We start from the raw sequence: 18536 nt of genomic DNA on the forward strand, positions 1-18536 counted from the left end.
GGCGAGTTTTGGCTGGTCGAGAGCTACCGCACTGTCGTTTCAGGTATCAGATAAAGTTCCAGAAGGAACTATCCTCCAAGTTTATATTATCACTATTTAAATGAAATAAGGGTAGTTTGCTTATAAAGAGACAATAATAATGTTAAACAATGCTCAAGCGTGACAGGTGAATATCACACAAATGTCTTCAGATCAGTTGGCAACACAGAGCGGGCGTGGTGCGGACGTGCAACTGAAAAGTATATTTGCCGAAAACCTACTGCTTATTGAGTTCTGTCGGTTATCTTGGTTCGACTTTTTCTTATCCCTGTTAGGACTTGCAAGCAAAGATTCTGTGTATGGTGCCGTACTCTGATGGCCAAATTTATTATTCATTGGAAACTGCTGTGTACATTACTCAAACTATCATCAGTTCGTGTCTTATAAGTGTATCCGAAGTTTGGTGGTTTGGTTTTTATGTTTCTTACAAAATAAGTTTATTGTAAAACCTGAATAAATTAGCATCCCAGTAAGTTATTTCTGGAAAAATTGATTCTTTTTTTAAATTTTGCTCTGAGTATTTGAAGATTAGCCGAAAATGTCTGATTATTTCAACGAAATAAGAATTAGAACAGTTTATAACGGTGAAATTATGATTACCTACATTGAGCCAACTGTCACCTTTTCTGATTTCTGTAAAGAAATGAGACAAATATGCAAGTTTACTAATGAGCAAGAATTTACAATTAAATGGCTTGATGAAGAAGGTGATCCGTGCACAATTTCTTGTCAGGCTGAACTGGATGAAGCTATCAGGCTTTCTGAGCTCAATAAAGATATAGAATTAACTGTTCATATATTTCCTAGTGTACCTCCTATTGCCGGAATGCCTTGTGTTGGCGAAGATCGTAGCATTTATCGTAGAGGAGCTAGACGGTGGCGCAAATTGTACAGAGTTAATGGTCATATTTTCCAAGCCAAAAGGTTCAATAGAAGAGCATTTTGTGCTTTTTGTGCGGATAGAATTTGGGGGTTAGGAAGGCAGGGATTCAAGTGTGTAAACTGCAAATTAATGATACATAAGAAGTGTCATAAACTTATAACAGTAAGTTGCTTGGCAATTGGAGAATCTATGCCTGAAAATTTTCCAGACGGTATTTCAGTTCCTTCCAATGCTAATGTAATATTGGATAATTCAGGAAAAATTAATGGTGAGATTTCTGAAAAAGTTCAGTTATCTAAAGGCTCGGGTACACCTGCAGCAAGTAAGAGGCAAGCATTAAAGAAATATAGAGAAAAACTAGCTGAGAGTGTATGTGAACAAGTATCTGTCCAAGATGTTGATCAGGTTTCAAAAGATTTGAAAGAACCTACAGATTCTCGCCAATACACTCTGGATGATTTTGAGTTGTTGAGAGTTATTGGCAGAGGATCATATGCTAAAGTATTAATGGTTGAACTTAAAACTACAAAACGGATTTATGCTATGAAAGTCATTAAGAAGGAGCTGGTTCGTGATGAAGAGGATATTGACTGGGTACAAACTGAAAAACATGTATATGAAACTGCATCAAATTATCCTTTTCTTGTTGGCTTGCATTCGTGTTTTCAAACACCAAGTAGACTGTTCTTTGTTATTGAATTTGTACGTGGGGGAGATTTGATGTTTTTGATGCAACGACAACGTAAATTACACGAAGAGCATGCAAGATTTTATGCAGCTGAAATATCCTTGGCATTGAACTTCCTTCATGAGCGAGGCATTATATATCGGGATTTAAAATTGGATAATGTTCTGCTTGACCACGAAGGGCATATTAAATTGACAGACTATGGTATGTGTAAAGAAGGCATCCGCCCTGGTGATACAACCAGTACTTTTTGTGGAACACCCAATTATATAGCCCCTGAAATACTTCGTGGAGAAGATTATGCTTTTGGTGTAGATTTTTGGGCTCTAGGTGTTTTGTTATATGAGATGCTTGCTGGTCGTTCTCCATTTGATATTGTAGGTGCTGCTGAAAATCCAGATCAAAATACGGAAGATTTTCTGTTTCAGGTTATTCTTGATAAAACAATACGTATTCCACGTTCTATTTCTGTGAAAGCACAGTCGGTTTTAAAAGGCTTTCTTAACAAGAATCCTGTTGAACGCCTTGGATGTCAGTCTGGATTTTCGGATATAACATCTCATCCTTTTTTTAAAAGTATTGACTGGCAGTTACTTGAGAGTAAGCAGGTACCTCCACCATATAAACCCAAACTGGAAACAGATAGGGATCTTGATCATTTTGATCCTCAGTTTACCAGTGAGCCTGTTGTACTGACTCCTGATGATATGAAGGAAATAGAAAAGATAGACCAGTCTGAATTTGAAGGTTTTGAGTATGTCAATCCTTTACTAATGTCAATGGAAGATTGTGTCTAACTGCATTTCATGAAAGATGCAAAAATTTTGCAAGTATTTGTTGAGCTATTTGAAAAGGGAAACATGCAATATTTTTATATTTTCCCAAATCATATTTCCTGTATATTTTATAATACTCTCTGGAAATATATTATGAATCACTTGTATATCTTGATATGTTCAGTGATTACTTGTTTTGGATAATAGCATCAAGTGAAATTTTCATTGTTGTATGGAAGAGGAATTATTTATCATAATTGGAAATAGGTATGCGTTCTTTAAATAACTTGAGAGAAAAAAAAGCTGAATGGCTTTTCACAAATTTTTATTTTGTGTTGGTATGGAGTGATATATTGTTATATATAGTCATTGTAAAATTGCAGCATGATATAGTTTGTGATTCTGTAGAATGATAAAGTGCATCTTTATGTGTCATTATTAAGGAAATGAAAATTCTTTTGGAAGCAAATGTTTTCTTCTGATTGTGGAAATTAATAGTTTGCAAGTTAATTCATATAAGCATATAGTTATAGTCAAATCGGCTAAAATACATAAGATTAATTAGTTTAATATTTCCGAGTTGAAGTTGCTTCGGAATATATTCTGTGTTAAATCAGTTTCATATAAAAAAAGTGGAGCTGGTTTTTATTCTGTGTTAGGTATCTCTCCAACTAATACCAGACTTATGCTACACAGGTTTCTTTTGCTTTGAATTAAATATAAGTTTTTGTTACCTTGAAGTAAGCATATTCTAATTTTTAATAGTCAAGATTCTTCTATTAAATTTGATAAGTATGTAATGTTGGACAAATTATTGTTTTAAGCATATATTTCTTTGAAATAATATGTGCATTTTTTTTTACATTATTTTTGTTTGATGTACATTTACAATATGAATTTTGCAGAAGTTTTTTTTTTTTTTCCCGTAAATTAATAGCTGTTTCGCTGAAACAGAGCAGCTACTGTGCGATATGCAGCTAAAATTTTAAAATTCCAAGATTGTGTTTAATTTATTGTAAATTATTTTTAAGTGAATATTAAGTAGATTAAAAATGTCAATAATAAATTAACAAAGTGAAAAAACTTTAACTGTTATCAGTAGTTTTCAAAAATTTTTAAGCAGAACACAACATAAAAAATTATATGAACAGTGCTTTATTATGCAGTATTTGACTGCATGGTTGCAAGTGTATGCAGTTTTATAAATTAGTAGAAAATATAGTCATAAATGTATTTGTGAGGTGAGCAATTTTTTTCTTTGATTGAACTAGTCCTTTCTGTATCAGCTGCTGAAAATAATTGAAATAATTACTAAAAGATTAAAATTACTGATGATAATTTAAATACTGAAGATATACTTCTAATATTATGCGACTTAAAATTAAGCTTTCAGAAGTGCTATATATGTAAGAAAATTTCTTCATGTGCTATATTTAGTGCTGAATTAAGAGTTAGTTATTGTTGTTTGTCGGAAATAAGTACATCATTAAAAGTTTTAGATTTTTAAATAAATGTTAGTCTAAATATTTAATCATTATCTTGTTAATGATTGTGTTTTTTTTTTTTTTTTTTTTTTTTTTTTGTGATAAGAAATTCAAACTTATATAACTGTTATTTAAACTAGGAAGCACTTTGCCATAATGTTGTACCTTATTCTGAGCAGTATATATTTTTGTTTGATAAAAAAGAGCTTATGTTGGTGATGAATATTTTTTATCATGAAATAATTTGATTTAGGTTAAGTATTTAAGGATTTTTAAAATATAATTAAATGTTTAGTTATCTATTAATATTGAAAAAATTGCATTAAAACTCGTATCTCTTATATCATTATTAGTATTTCACAATATGATTTTTTTTTTTTCTGAAATTACTTCAGTGAAAAAATTCTCACAAGTAGAATTTTGCATAAGCAAATTGCATGTATAATTTTATCAATTCAGTGTGCAGGTATAATTCTTAAAAAATAAATTTTATACTGTTTTCATGAATGAATTTTTTTATATCAGTATAAGACATTCTCATTTATCAAAACAGTAAATTATTGTACAGTTATATGTACAGTTTATCAGAAATATGAACATAGATTAGAAGGAAATATGATTATTAAATCATATGAAGGAATATGACCATAGATCATATGTTACATATGACTGTACGCAGAAATTTTATACTTATGAAATCTTATGAAAAGGATTAGATGTATAGAACAGTATCTATTAAATACGTGTTATTGTTCCGTAACTGTATTTAAGTAATTATTTGTAAAGATCTAAAAGTATATGTATTATATTAATAGATAGCTAATCATTATATATATATATATATATATATATAATTTTGTCTACTATTTCATTATAAAAGAAGTGTAAGCAACCAGATGATAAAAAAGGATTTGTTTGCGTGTTACATTGGAAATTTCTTGCCCTTATAAGTCAGAGTTAGCTAAAGCACCTTTTGCAATTTCCAATTATGTATGACCCAGTGCCTTTAAAAAATATTAATCTGCTGGAGAATGCAGATTTTCATGATTTATAACTGATGTTTATAATGAACTTTTAAGACAGCATCCTTTTTGTAAAATAACTATGTAGAGTTGATTATTGGAAAATTGTTGAGATATAATTTTTAAGATTGTGAGAGAGAAACTTCTCAGGACTGGCACTAGAGCTGTGCAACTTATGCAGCAGAATTTTTACAATTTATCTAGGCCGGTCCTTAACTTTTCTCAGTACTTAAATAAGGAAAAATAATATTGAATTAAAATCTTTCTTTATAAACTTGAACAACAGCCTTTTTCATATATTTTTGTTATTAGCAGATCAGTATCAATTTTTACCAAGTGAGAAAGCTTAACATTAATCAGGCATGTCTGTTGCCAGATTTTTTTAAATTTCTAGTGGTTAAAGATGTTTTGTATTATCTATGTATTTTGATCAGTTAAGTTATATCATAAATGTACAATAATGTTTATACTTTTTTTCCTGTTGTTTGTTTAGTTCAGGAACTATTTAATTTGATGTATAGTATTGGAATGTGGACCATTTAAAACTAGGCTTCGTCGTAATGTTATAATAATGAATTTGTTTTGAAATCTATATTCCTTTTATTGTTAAACCTTATGTATTAGCTTGTAATTTATTAAAACAATTTACATTTCATTAGACTCTTCATGCGTATGTCAACATGCATAACTGCATAAACGGGATCGATTGATACCAGGATTCATCATGGTTTACTACGTAATACAGTATTAAAACTTAATGTATAACAATAGCTATACAAAATCATAAGTGTCTTAACAAATTGGTACAACAATTATAAATTGTAATTTGTTATTGATTTCATTGAAATTACTAGCTTTAGTTAAAATTGAAAACAGTCCTTTGTTATGAATATTGATAATTGCCATTATATATGTGAACATTTATGTTAATGTTGCTGATCTCTACAGTGTTCATTAAATGCATGCATTTTCACATTATTTTATGAACTTTTCTCCCATTTTTTTCATGGAATTTAATTTGAATGTTTAAAATTTTTGTGAACTTTTTAAACTTCTAGTGAACTTAAAAGTTGCTTAGTTTTCATGAAAAACATCATAAAAAGTCTCTCTAAATCAGCTTTTTATTATTATTATTCTAAATTTCATGATTTATGGAATCGATAAATATTAAATGTAGTCAAATTTTCTGATCAGCTGTTTTATGCTTTTTGAATGCCCGCGAAATTTTTTAAATCTTTAAATGGTTTATCTTATTGAAAAAAAATGATATTTTAAAATTTCAGCGTATTATTAATATGCTGAAATTAATAATATGAATATATGCATAATATAAAAAAATATGCATAATATAAAACATATATATAAATATAAATATGCATAATATAAAACTTTTTGTTTCTTCTACCTCAGCATGAAGAGGAATTTTTTTTTTTCGGATATTTTTTAAGGAGCTTTAAGAAAATAATGACTTAAAATGGTAGCATGATGTATTTTTTTATCTTATGAACTGTTGTTGCTCAGAAGTTTCATTTAAACATTAAGTCTTCAAACGGTTAAGAAGTCCATACTTCAGTAATTGCCCTGTGAACAAAGTCTTCAAAATATGCTGAATTAATATATAAATGTCAAATTGAATATTTATCATTGATGTATAGTTAATACAGTATTTACATATTAATGCAACCACTTTTGTTGCAGTTTTGTGATTGTTTTTGCAGATGAAAAGATGAAAGTTATTTATCGGGACTTATTTTTTAAAGATTCCCAAACTGTTGATATTTATGAACAACAGTAAACATTATCTGCATATCAAAGGAGGGGGGATAGCTATTTTAAATACAAATTTTAATTATTAAGTAAGGGTAATATAATAAAAAAACTTCACGAAATCAATCCGTAATTTTATGCTGTATTCTTACTGTGTACACACCTTTCTGTTTTTGCTTTAAAAAAAAAAAAAAAAAAAATTGGAGAACTGCACAAATCCGGCATTGCGCAGAACTTCGGCATCGTTAGCAGGCTGTCTACCAGACGCATCTCACCATTGTTCCCTTTAGTGTTTTTACTACAGTTTCTTTTATAGATGTACATTTCACAGATGAATTTTTAAAATTGAGTTTATGGCAAAAAATGTCACTTTTTGTGCATGAAATTATTGAAACTGGGAATACAACAAAAGGAATACATATGAAAATGCCAATGTTATTTATCTGAAAGATTGTTGTAAGTATGGTTGCCTGAAGAACATTTATGCACATGGTTGTCTGAGTTTGACACATTCTGGTAATTTGGCAATTTCTGCTGAGGTGGTTGCAATAATATACAAGTGCAATTAGTGCATAAAATAATTTAATTGAATTTTGCTTAGTTACAAAGACTGTTTTATTACTTTTTATAGTGAACCTATGGAATAATATAAAAAATCCCTCTCCCTTATAAAAGAATTATTTCCTGATATGCAGTATTCATTAGTGTAGTGAGGATTTTAAAAGTAGTGAGGATTTCATAGAGTAGTGAGGATTTTAAAATTACTTTAGAGCAGCTTTTAAAAATGGTGAAATGAAATTTGATATATTCATGAATTAGCATTGATTGATTTATTTTTTCTCTCATTTACTTTTCTGCCACTGAATTTTTCAGCCACTGCTGCTTTTGTGAGTTTTATTCTGACAGCTATTTTTGCTCCACAATGTATGCTAACCCTTTTACATTTTATCAGAATTGACTATCAAACAGCCATAAGTTGTATACTTTTCATTTTTCAAGTGTTTAATCTCATATTCTCATTAGTTGTTGTTTAAGATTGTATGTGTATATGATATTAGTTTTCAGACTTTTATTTTATAAAGTCTTGTATTGACATGTTTGTGATAGTATGCTCCACAGGTTGGAGATGCTTCCTCATCTTTATGGCCCACATTTTTTTAATGCTGCCAAGATTAGCAATAAATTGGCAACAAATATCAAAAACTGTTTCTTAAAGGACCTGCATTGTCTCGAAAGCTATGAGTAGGCATAAGTTAACATAGTTTATTTTCCAAAATAATGTTAAGTTTTGCTTTACTGACAACTGAGGAAGTTATGCTACAATTTCCACATTTTATTTGTATTAACTTGTAATTACTGTAATTATTTGTATTAAGGTGAGGTTGATTGATCAAGGCAATCTGCCATATGGGGAGGGATGCTTCTGTGGAGGACTTTTTAAGTTTGTATTCACTTTACACATGGGGAAAAACATGAAATCCAACAATGCAGCCTGCTCATTCACTGGGGTTTGATCCTAGGTCGAACTTCGAGTGTTCAGCGATTTTAGTGCTTAGCTGCTGATAAGCATCATAACTGCAAAGAAAATAATAAACATGCATATATTGAACTTAAGGAAGCAGTCATATTATCACTTAATTGTAAATAGAGGTAACCTGTTGTGTGGGCCATGCAAGTAGTTTTTGCTAGAGAGAGTTGAGAAAATGGACTCATGAAACAAGGAACAATAAGCAATAAAATATGAAAATACCCTTGCCACTCTTCTGTCGACTTCAGTACCTCTTTAGCCATCAAAAATTATATTACAGCTCACTCTTCCTCTGTGAATATGTTTCTCTATCCTAATATTGCAACAATCAACTACTTAGATGGTGTAAGTGGTGGGCTATCTTACTTTTCAATTGAGGCAGTGGTTTTTTTTTTTTTTTTTCCCTTTAGTGTTACTTATGTATGTTCTTCATTTTCCTTAAACCTGATATCTAATTTATAAACTATGCAGTAAGGAAATTTTCCTGTGTTTCACATAGGGCAGCTAGTTGGAAGGAAGGATTACAAGAGCTAAATACATAAAATTCCTGGAACTAAGATTTCTTGAAAAGATGCATTCAATGAAAGGCTGTGGGAAATTGTTTTCCAGTCAGATGGTGGTTTATGGTTGTAACCCTACTGTCCTGGCAGTTGGTTGTAGTGCATGTGCCCCATAAGTTTTTCAGGACAGTCTTTAGCTCTTTGAATTATTATTATTGATTATTTCTTTATATATATCTTGTAAAATTTTTTAGATATATTGAAACCAAAGTACTTTTAATTAAAGTAATAGACAGCCAACTAAAGAAGAGCTTGCGACCCCCCCAAAAAGGTGGTGAATCAAGGGTTGCGCACCACTGATTTAAGACAGTGCTTATTTTCGTAACGTGTTATATACTTATTTCTCATAAATTTTCAAGAATTTTTTGAAGAATTGTATATATTTATTTGTGTATGATCGTAGAGTTTAAATGCTTTATTCATCACACTGAAATGTTAATTGATTGGATTGTATATTCATTACAGTTAAATACATTATAAATGGATTAGGTTGTATGTTTTTAGTGGAAGGAAGTTGTAGTTTTTTTCAATTATGAGAATAAAGGGATGAGAATTTCTAAATTCATGGCTAAAATCAAACATGCACTTTTAATTTCTTCATTATTGAAGTTAAAATAATAATGCAAGTTATTAAAATTTCTTTTCTTTGTGCTGATTATTTTCTGTGAATTTTTCTAAAATTAATATTCATTTGAGGATGCAAAGCTTAAGCTTCCTGGATAATTCATTTGAGAAACTATGTTTCTGAGTTAGAAAAGTAGTCAGTTGCAGTAATTTTTAGACCTGCAAAAGTAAATTTTTTCTTGATGTAGGGAAAGGAAGCTCACTAAAGCATACTTCTGAGTTTTTCAAAAAGACTTACACATGTACTTGTAGATTTCCTGTATAGTTACTTTTTAATAAGTTAATAATGCTAAATTTTTCTTTGTGCCTGTTTGATTCTTTGTGAAAAGGCAGTAGACACAAGTTCATTATATTTTCTCTATCCATTATTGAGTATTCCCAATTTTCTGAGGCTTTTAGAACAAAAACTAGATGTGATACTGATTTTGAAAATCTTCGTTTTACTTTGCAGTACCAGATATAGTGATTATTTCATTTCCTGTATTAAATCGGCCTGATTTATCTGTTGTATTTGTGAATGGTTGCAAGCAAAGGAATATCATTCTAGTCTAAACTGTCAGCTGCAAAAGTTATATTAAAGTATTGTTTCATATCTAATGTACAGTGTGGTGTTATAGCAATTAATATTTTAAGTGAAAATACATATTTTCAGCATTTTTTCTGTGAATAAAGGAAAATTTCTGTATTAATTGGTGAGTCATTGTAAAGTAAGAATGAAGTAAAATTTCAAAGGTAAAGTAAGGGACATTTGTATTTTAGAAGTTTTTTGCAAATTTCTTGCTTGACTTCTTTACTTCTCAGCATAAAACATACACAATATGTAACTATTAATGGTTATACATTTAAATCGAATTGACTGAAAATTTGTTTTTGGCTTGTTAATTTTTTTTCGTTATGTTTGAACTTTTGCATTTAAAATGATGAATAGCATTCCGTTCATTTCTAATTCTTATGGTTCATGTTTCTGGTTACTAATCATGTTACTTTTGAATAAAAAGATTGTCTCAACAGATATGCTTTTTGCTGAATTTTGGATTACTTTTCTATTAATAAATGCAGGAAAGCTCACTGTTGCCCCCTGTTATGTTGTATTTAAAACTGTGCAGTGACCAATAACCACTTTGTATTTAATTTTATGCTATAAATGTATTATAATTAGACTGAAACTCATAAGTTTAAGTTTTTTATGTAACTGGAAAGCATGAATATTATTTTGTTGACTAGGTTTCATATAACATTACATGTGTATCTTCTAATTCTAACATGCTAATGAGTAGGTATTGTTTATTATTTTTGATTGAATTCAGAGTATAAATTCATGGCCATTAAAAATATATAAGTAATATTCTGGTTTATTGATTTATGTGGTAAGATTTTTTTAGGGGGGTCTTGATCAAAATACCTTTAATCTTGAATTATAAAATATACAGGGTGGCATGTGAATTGTCATACCATTCGGTCACTCCATAAAATGTTTTATATATTGAATGTTCATAGTGTATATTCAGGTGCCTTTGCTCATGGAAAATTCGATGGATGTCAGAAGAAATCAGCATCAGACTCTGATTTGCCAGAAAACAACAGTATGCAAAATGGCAGATAACGACAAGTTGTGTGCTGAACAGAAGGCAAAATCTGTATGTTTTTTGGAGACAGATTAGTTTATTTGAAGATGGCAAAACACACAAGGACTCTCTGTAATATAGAAGGAATGCCTTCATGAAGATCTCCCTAAGGAAAACTGGCTTGTATTCATGTTATGCAAAGGGAAAAACCGTGAAAAACAGCCATGCAGTCAGCCCATTTGCCTGGGTTTGCACCCAGGCTTCCAGGCAAGAAAATGCTCTGCTAGTGGACTAGTTCTTAAAAGACATTTTCCTTCACACTTTGGTACAACATGGTCTTCTTGCAAACAAACCATTCACAGGTTACGTTAGCAATTGGAATCTGCTAGGTTTGTGCTGGAAAAGAATTGACAGTGCTGATCATGTGTTCACACATCTGAAAATGGCAGCAACTGAGGTTCATCTAAGATGGAGCCCACCCACATGCAGCATTTTTGATTTCCTGTATGAGATATTTGATGTATGTTTAATGCTGCATCAGTTTCCTGAATGTTATCAAAGTGGAAGACAGTTGAATTGATACAAATTTACACACATAGCATGGGTATTAATCCATGTGATTTCTTTTTATGGGACTTTTTTGAAAGATGAGGTATTTGCGAGGAAGCCTTTCAATGTAGCACAACTCAAGGCTATTTATTATCAAGCAGTTGTGCTATGCAGCTATGGAACACTTTTAGAAGACATTTTGCTGAATTTTGTGACAAATGTAAAGGTTTGCTTGTAAGAGGCTGTGAAACCGAATGGTGAATGCATTCTGAACTAAATTCAGTTCACTCAGATAGTGAATTATGCATTCATTTTGCGATATTTCCATTATAAATAAATGTGTATTAAACAAAACAATGGGTATGACATAATTTTTCCCACCCTGTACATTTTAGACTCTTCTAAATATAATAGTAGTTAAAAATGTTAAAATTATTGTATAGAAGTGGTAGAAGCATTTATACAGAGAAAGAGAGGCTGCATTAAAATATGTGAACCGGTATGTAATTTTATAAAATTGCTAAATTTTTAAATGTGTATTTAAACATGTTTTATAAAGTAAATTAGCATGTGTGTGTTGTTAGGAAAGGTCAAATCAATTTATATTGTTAATTTCAAGAATATATACTTTTAATGTGTATACTTTTTAATGTCATCTAATCTTAATCATTTGATATGATAAATAAGTAATTCAAAGTGTATGAAGTTGGGAATTTAAAATTGAACTGAACAGAATTAGAAAATTTGGATTACTAAAACTGAAGATTATGAACTTAGAGGATTACAAATGCTTCTTTAAATAGTGAAAATTTTAGAGGTAACATTTTTAAGCCTTTTTGGTGGCTGTTTAGTGAAACGTTCAGAATACATTTATATCTGCTTGTCATCATAAAAAGTAATTAATTTTTAAAGGTTGAGACTTAAAATGTTTTATTTACACCTTTGTTCATGTTGAGTTTTATTGCGGTGTTAACTTCAGTGTAGTTGGAAATTTTCATCTGAATGTTCATGATTATTCTTTTAACATATTAAAATTGTCCATTGCAGTAAAAAAATATTAAAAGTAATCAGAATGAGCTGAGAACATTTTAGAATTGGGGGGGGGATTTTTATGTGTATGTTTTCAGTTTTGTATATTTGAGACCTGTAAGAGTAATTTTATCCATTCTGTAATATTACATGTTTCTTAATTTTATTGAAACATATTGGGGTTAGGGGAATATTTCTTTGGCTGATTAAAAAATGTATTATAAATATTTCATACCCAAGAAAAAATTTAAAAATATTAATGTGTAAGGATTTTCCTCTTTTCTTATTGCATGTCCCAATTTTCTTGTTTTCTGTATCTATAAATACCTAATGACTGTACAAGTGTCGACTGAACTAATAATAATTTGGCCCCACCTGAATTTGGCCATTGGATTTCCGTCTGCCCAGTCACCCTTTAGGCGGAGAGAATATAAGGGATTTGTCTCTGCCTCTGTGGTATAATTGGAAGCATGTCTGGCCACCATTATGAGGTCCTAAGTGTGAATTCGGAGAGGTCTTCACTGATGTTTTTTGTATCGTGCTATAATAAATACAAAGTGACTTTACACGTATACTAATTGTTGGGTTGTCAAAACCTTCTAGTAAACATTTGTTGCGCTTTATATTGTGTATTTGACTTTATTTAGTTCAAAGGTTAGAAGAATATTTCAAGTGAATTTATGTAATTAATGCTGCCTAATGTATAAAATATATGCAGTGCATTTAAAAAAAATGTTAAAATTGATCTTTAACAGATCAATTTTGGCATTGCTGAAATCCAAATTTTTAGATACTTTAACAGAATCTAAAACTTTGGGATGTCAAATTTATTAGTTGTTTCATTGTTGTGAACAATTTTCAGAAATTCTGTAAACACCATGTTAAAAAATACAGCTCTGGATTATTTATGATTAATGCGCAAGTGTGCATGTGTAATTAAAAAAAATGGACTTATAAAACTGTAATTAATCCATGAATACTGTAAAAATATGCTCTTCAGAGGTTCTAACCCTCTGAGCATTATGACCTGATTTATCCAGTCATCAGAAGTTTTGCTACTTGGTATATAATCTGTCAGTGTACATGTTCGCCACCACTATTCAGGCAATATGAGTAAATGCTTGGAAAAAGCTGTGATTATTAACTTGTAAAGCATCACAAATTGCTTACTGTTTTCCATTGCCTCACTGTGGCCACTCTTTTTACCTTTATTCTTCCTTCTTACCTTTTATTATCTTTATCCTTTCACTCCTTTATCCTTTTTTAAAAATTTCATTTTCATGCCATTCTGATGGTTTTTCTTAAAAGAACATTAATAATTTTGTGTTAAAGAATAAAGGAACTTTATTAAATGATAAAGGACTAAAAGTTTCTGATCAAGAATTATCTCATTTTCATAAATTTCTTTTGCTTTCATCCTTCGTTTTTCTATCTAAATCTCTGTGTTTCTTGCACCTGCTTTTTTCAACCCCTGAAATACCATAAATAATTTGAACCACATCTGATGTCTCTGCACATTAGTAGCAGAACTTTCTTACTTTACAATGTCAGGGATGAGATTTTTCGGCAATAATTGTTGCAGAAAATTAACTTCGTTAAGTGTGTTACCAGTGCATGAAAATTTTCTTTTATAACATCATCAAATTTTCAGCTTCAAGTACTAGTCAGAGAGCTTTTTTATGGGACACTGTACAGATAGATGATCAGGAGTTCAGTGTGTAGGAAAACATTTTCCTCCACAATGTTTAGAACTGTGAATGTTTCATGTATTCTATTTTCTGCAAATACATATTTATATTTTTGTTAAGTACCTAAGAAGATATTTTAAGTGTTAAATCTGTGCATATTGCTGAATGATTTTTTTGAGAAGTCAAGCATAGATATTTTAGAATATTTGAATGCATAACATTTATTAATAAATTGTCATATATGTAAAATGTGTGTTTTTATTATGTCTAAAATGTAGTTTTCAGTCTTTACATTATTTCTCTTAATAAGTTTCAAAAATGAAATATTTTGAATTAATGTACATAAGACTGAAAATTACTGTGTGAGGATACTTGCTTTTTTCCCCCAAAGTTACGAGATATGTGGCTTATTTTGATACTTATATAATTTATTATTTGTGTAAGTACTACATTCCATCAAAACATTTTTAATTTAACAGATATGAAATCCTTAAATTTGAGTAATGAATTTTAAATACCTTGTGTATTGGCTTTTATGTTAAACTTATTTTTTCAGAAAGACTTACTTGTCTTACATACATTTTTACTCATTATACATGGTTGCAAATATGTATTTTTATAAAATTAACTTATTCAAATCAAAGTATTTAGATATTTTATGTATATTTTTGTAAAATTTAATACAACTGATGATTTATTATAATATTTGTAGACAATTTTGTATAAATATGAACTTCAAATACATTTTTTTACTTAAATATATTAAAATTTATTAAGAACTGCATATAAAAGCATTCTTAAACTGGTTTTGGAAATTTGATTTTTCATAATGCATAAAATTATTAATTCATGAAATTTTAGTGATATGCCATTCCTTACCCAAAATGGGTTCATGATCATTCCTTGGAGTATTCTTTCATATTTTAAGTATTCAAAAATCAAATTTCCTATTTATTATAACATTTTTATTATTATTCAGAACTAATTATAAATTATTTCCCCTGCTGTCCATCTACACTTGTTAGCATTTTGTTGTGTTGATTGATATTTTGTATATGAAGATCATTTCCAATTTAAAAAATTTGTGCCTTTTTTCCTAAATAAATACTTATTGTTCTTTAGCTGTGGCATTTCTAATAAAAACTTATTCATAGAATTTAATAAAATATTTTTAGTAATTGTATTTGTAAAAGAGAGTGTGTTGTAACTTCAACTATAAATATAGTGTGACTAAATCAAGGAGTTATAACCAAACAAATAGTTTATAAATTGGAGATCTAGCCATAGTTGGTAAGGGGCCTATAATTGGCCAAGGAATTTTGAATTATTTATTATTCCATGCAGAGCTTAAATAGCACTGGGGTCCACCGGAGCTTGGCTCCAATACTTCTTAGTTTTTGGGATAAATCATAATTCTAGACGGAGTGGACCGGAGCCCTAAATAAGAAGGCTCGGGCACTTTTTTAACTGGAACAACAATTTCAGCAGAAACCTCATCTCGAAAAGTTTATTCTTGGTAATAAAATTATATTAAAAATAGCTTATTAAATTTTAATACATATCTGTACATTTAATTTTAATCATTTACTTACTTTTATCTCAGCATTAATTAATTGAATAGTAATTATTAATTAAATAACAGTACAAATATTAATTATCGATATTAATTTAATAATTATTAATTATTGCCTGATTCCATGTAACAATGGTTGCTTACAGGTTCCTCAGCTGCTTAATGTAGAAGTTTGAAACATCCTGAGCTTTGTTCCTGGAAAACAGGCTGGTTGTTTTAACTTCCCCATCTTGTTTTCTGAATGCAATACAGTTTTACATGAAAAGTCTTCTGTGAAAACATTCCTTTATTCTTAAACAGATAGCTGATGAGGTCTTTGACATAATTAACCATTCAATCAGTTGATAAAATTGCAGTGCATTCTAATGCTAATTTTTGAAACTTGCGGTGTGCATTGAATCCATAGCATTTTCATAAAGAGGGAGCGATTATAATTTCCAAGATATATGAAGGCTCGATGCCTCGGGTACATATTGATTCGGTATCTGCGATGTACTATGGTTCCAAGAAATTTTGGAAAATTTTATGAATTAATGTCACAAATTGTGCATCAAGTGAGAACATGAAGCCTTATATTGTGAAATACAACACCCAAATGTTCCTAGTACTGTCTTCCATGGCAGTTTACATGATGAGCAATATGTGCAACTGATTCAATGTTCCATTTCTCATGCGATTTTTTCCATGAAGAGAATGGTAATTTTTCATTGCTAGCGAATGATCATAATCAATCTGCTTTCAGTAATACTGTACGAAACTTAATTTTTTAATCGACCTGCCGAGGGGGGGGGAGAGTGTTTTATGTAAACGAATTAATGAGTCCGTGAAACAAAAATTTCTGCGAACCCGTAATCAAAATTACCTAAGCTATCATTAATTAAAATTTTTGTAGCCGTCAACATGTTGAAGGTAGCTCGCATGTGCATTTTCGAATTGAAATTTCTGAAAGATGCTTTTACATTAAATTCAGTATTTTGCCTGACAGAATTAACTACATTACGTGGCATCTTAACTCTGTTTTCGTTGTCTTTGTCGTGAGGTTAAAGTAGTTGTAAAGTATGAGTAAAGTCATAATTTTTCCTATTTCTTGTTTTGCAAGTTACGGATCCTGCCTCTTTCCCGGAAAAGAGTCTTTGGCAGAAGAGAAACAGTTTTCTAACCAGAACTCTGTATTCTTCGTTCGAGGCTTAGCAAAAAATAAGTTTATTTGTTTAAGGGTAATTTTACATATAGTCTGGCCTCCGTTAATTTACAGTTTCTGAATCTCTGACTCTTGAAATAGGACCCTATGCTGGCCAATAAGGCTTCCAACAGGATGTTTGATAAAAAATTTGTGCTTTGTTCTATTAATGTCAATGTTGTTATCATTTCTTAAACACAGATCTTATAAAATGGGTTTAATATTTAAAAATTATATATATATAGGCTGTATTTAAAGCTTAAAAGAATGTTGTCTAAGTAAATGTTTCTGCATCTGATTCGGTCTAAAAAAAAGAGGGGAAGGATCACCAAAATCCTTCTGAAACTGTGCATGTTTTTAACTCCAAGCTTACATGATTTGTAACCTTTCAATTAAAAAAAAAAAAAAAAAAAAAATATCGGACTTTATGCCGGACACTAAGGAATTCCAAGAAGCAACACTTAGAAAAAACAGGTGTTCCATTCTTTAAAATGTAATTCCAACAGTTACTAGGATACTCGGGAGAGGAAGAGATGAGGATACTTCATGTTCTGTCGTTAATTCACATCTTATGGAAAATTGTGTGGTAAATATGTTTTGGAAACTGAGTGGTTTTGCTATAAAAAATTGAGAAAAGTAGGTTAGACGTATAAATGGCTTCGTAAGCGATGTTCCCTTGCACATTTGTCTTGAGAAAAACAGGGTAACTTTGGGATATTGAGGTACATGTAAAAAAGGGATGTGTTATTCAGATGACAGTTCAAAGAGGCTTGGCTGCGCGTACGAAAAACAGGGCTTTATATGCTATTCCGTGAGAATTAAGGGAGTATAAAATGCATGTATTCATATGTAAATCACCCCCTTAGGGGGAAAAACAAGCCTCAAAATTATGTACTGACATGTAAATTGAATTAAGCTTGAGAGAACTAAATACATCAATTTTCTACTGATGCGGCCAGCACATGACCCAGCATTAAGAATATTATCACTTCCGTTTGACTGTTTAAATAAAATCTAATTTGTCTATAAACTGTATAGCTCAATGTTTATTAATTTTATAGCTCAATGTTTATTAATTTTAAGCACTACTCATTTTTTATTATATTCTCCCAAGCAATGAACAATGAACAAACAATACGTGCTCATGAATACATTTGTTCTCATGCTTTGATTTGAAAATATCCCATCGATCGTCCTCTGGTCATGTAGTTTCGAATTCAAGAATCGATGAATTAATCTTAAAATTTCACAATCACAAAATTTTTAAAAATAGCATATCTTTAGAATTCTCGATGGAGTGTTAAGTTTTGTCATGCATTTCTTTTCCAGTCTTTTCTCTTATAGCAAACAATGTTCAGTTTTCTTTGTCATTTTATTTATTTATCATTCTAACTTTATTAGTTGAACATCACTTTCTTCGCCTTAACCTACATAAAATTGAAGAAAATTTTTAAAATCAGCATATCTTAAAAATGCCCAATGTGGTTAATTGTTGCCGAACCCCTTTTTATATTCGCTGTATTATTGTATTTTCCGTATTATTTCTTTAATACACAGCGATAAAATTTAGTGGCAGCATTC

The 18536-nt window shown here is 30.2% G+C and overlaps 1 protein-coding gene across 1 annotated transcript; it reads left to right on the forward strand.

Moving 5' to 3' along the window:
* The first annotated feature begins 186 nt into the window (after positions 1–186).
* On the forward strand, positions 187–15385 carry aPKC (protein kinase C iota type). The gene has a single exon (XM_035374157.2). It carries the CDS (start codon positions 578–580, stop codon positions 2405–2407), a length of 1830 nt encoding a protein of 609 aa, XP_035230048.1. The 5' UTR covers positions 187–577; the 3' UTR covers positions 2408–15385.
* Positions 15386–18536: the final 3151 nt, after the last annotated feature.

This window comes from Stegodyphus dumicola, chromosome X2 (assembly GCF_044657685.1).
Source record: "Stegodyphus dumicola isolate Sdum_Otavi_A_Nest chromosome X2, ASM4465768v1".
NCBI lineage: Eukaryota > Metazoa > Arthropoda > Arachnida > Araneae > Eresidae > Stegodyphus > Stegodyphus dumicola.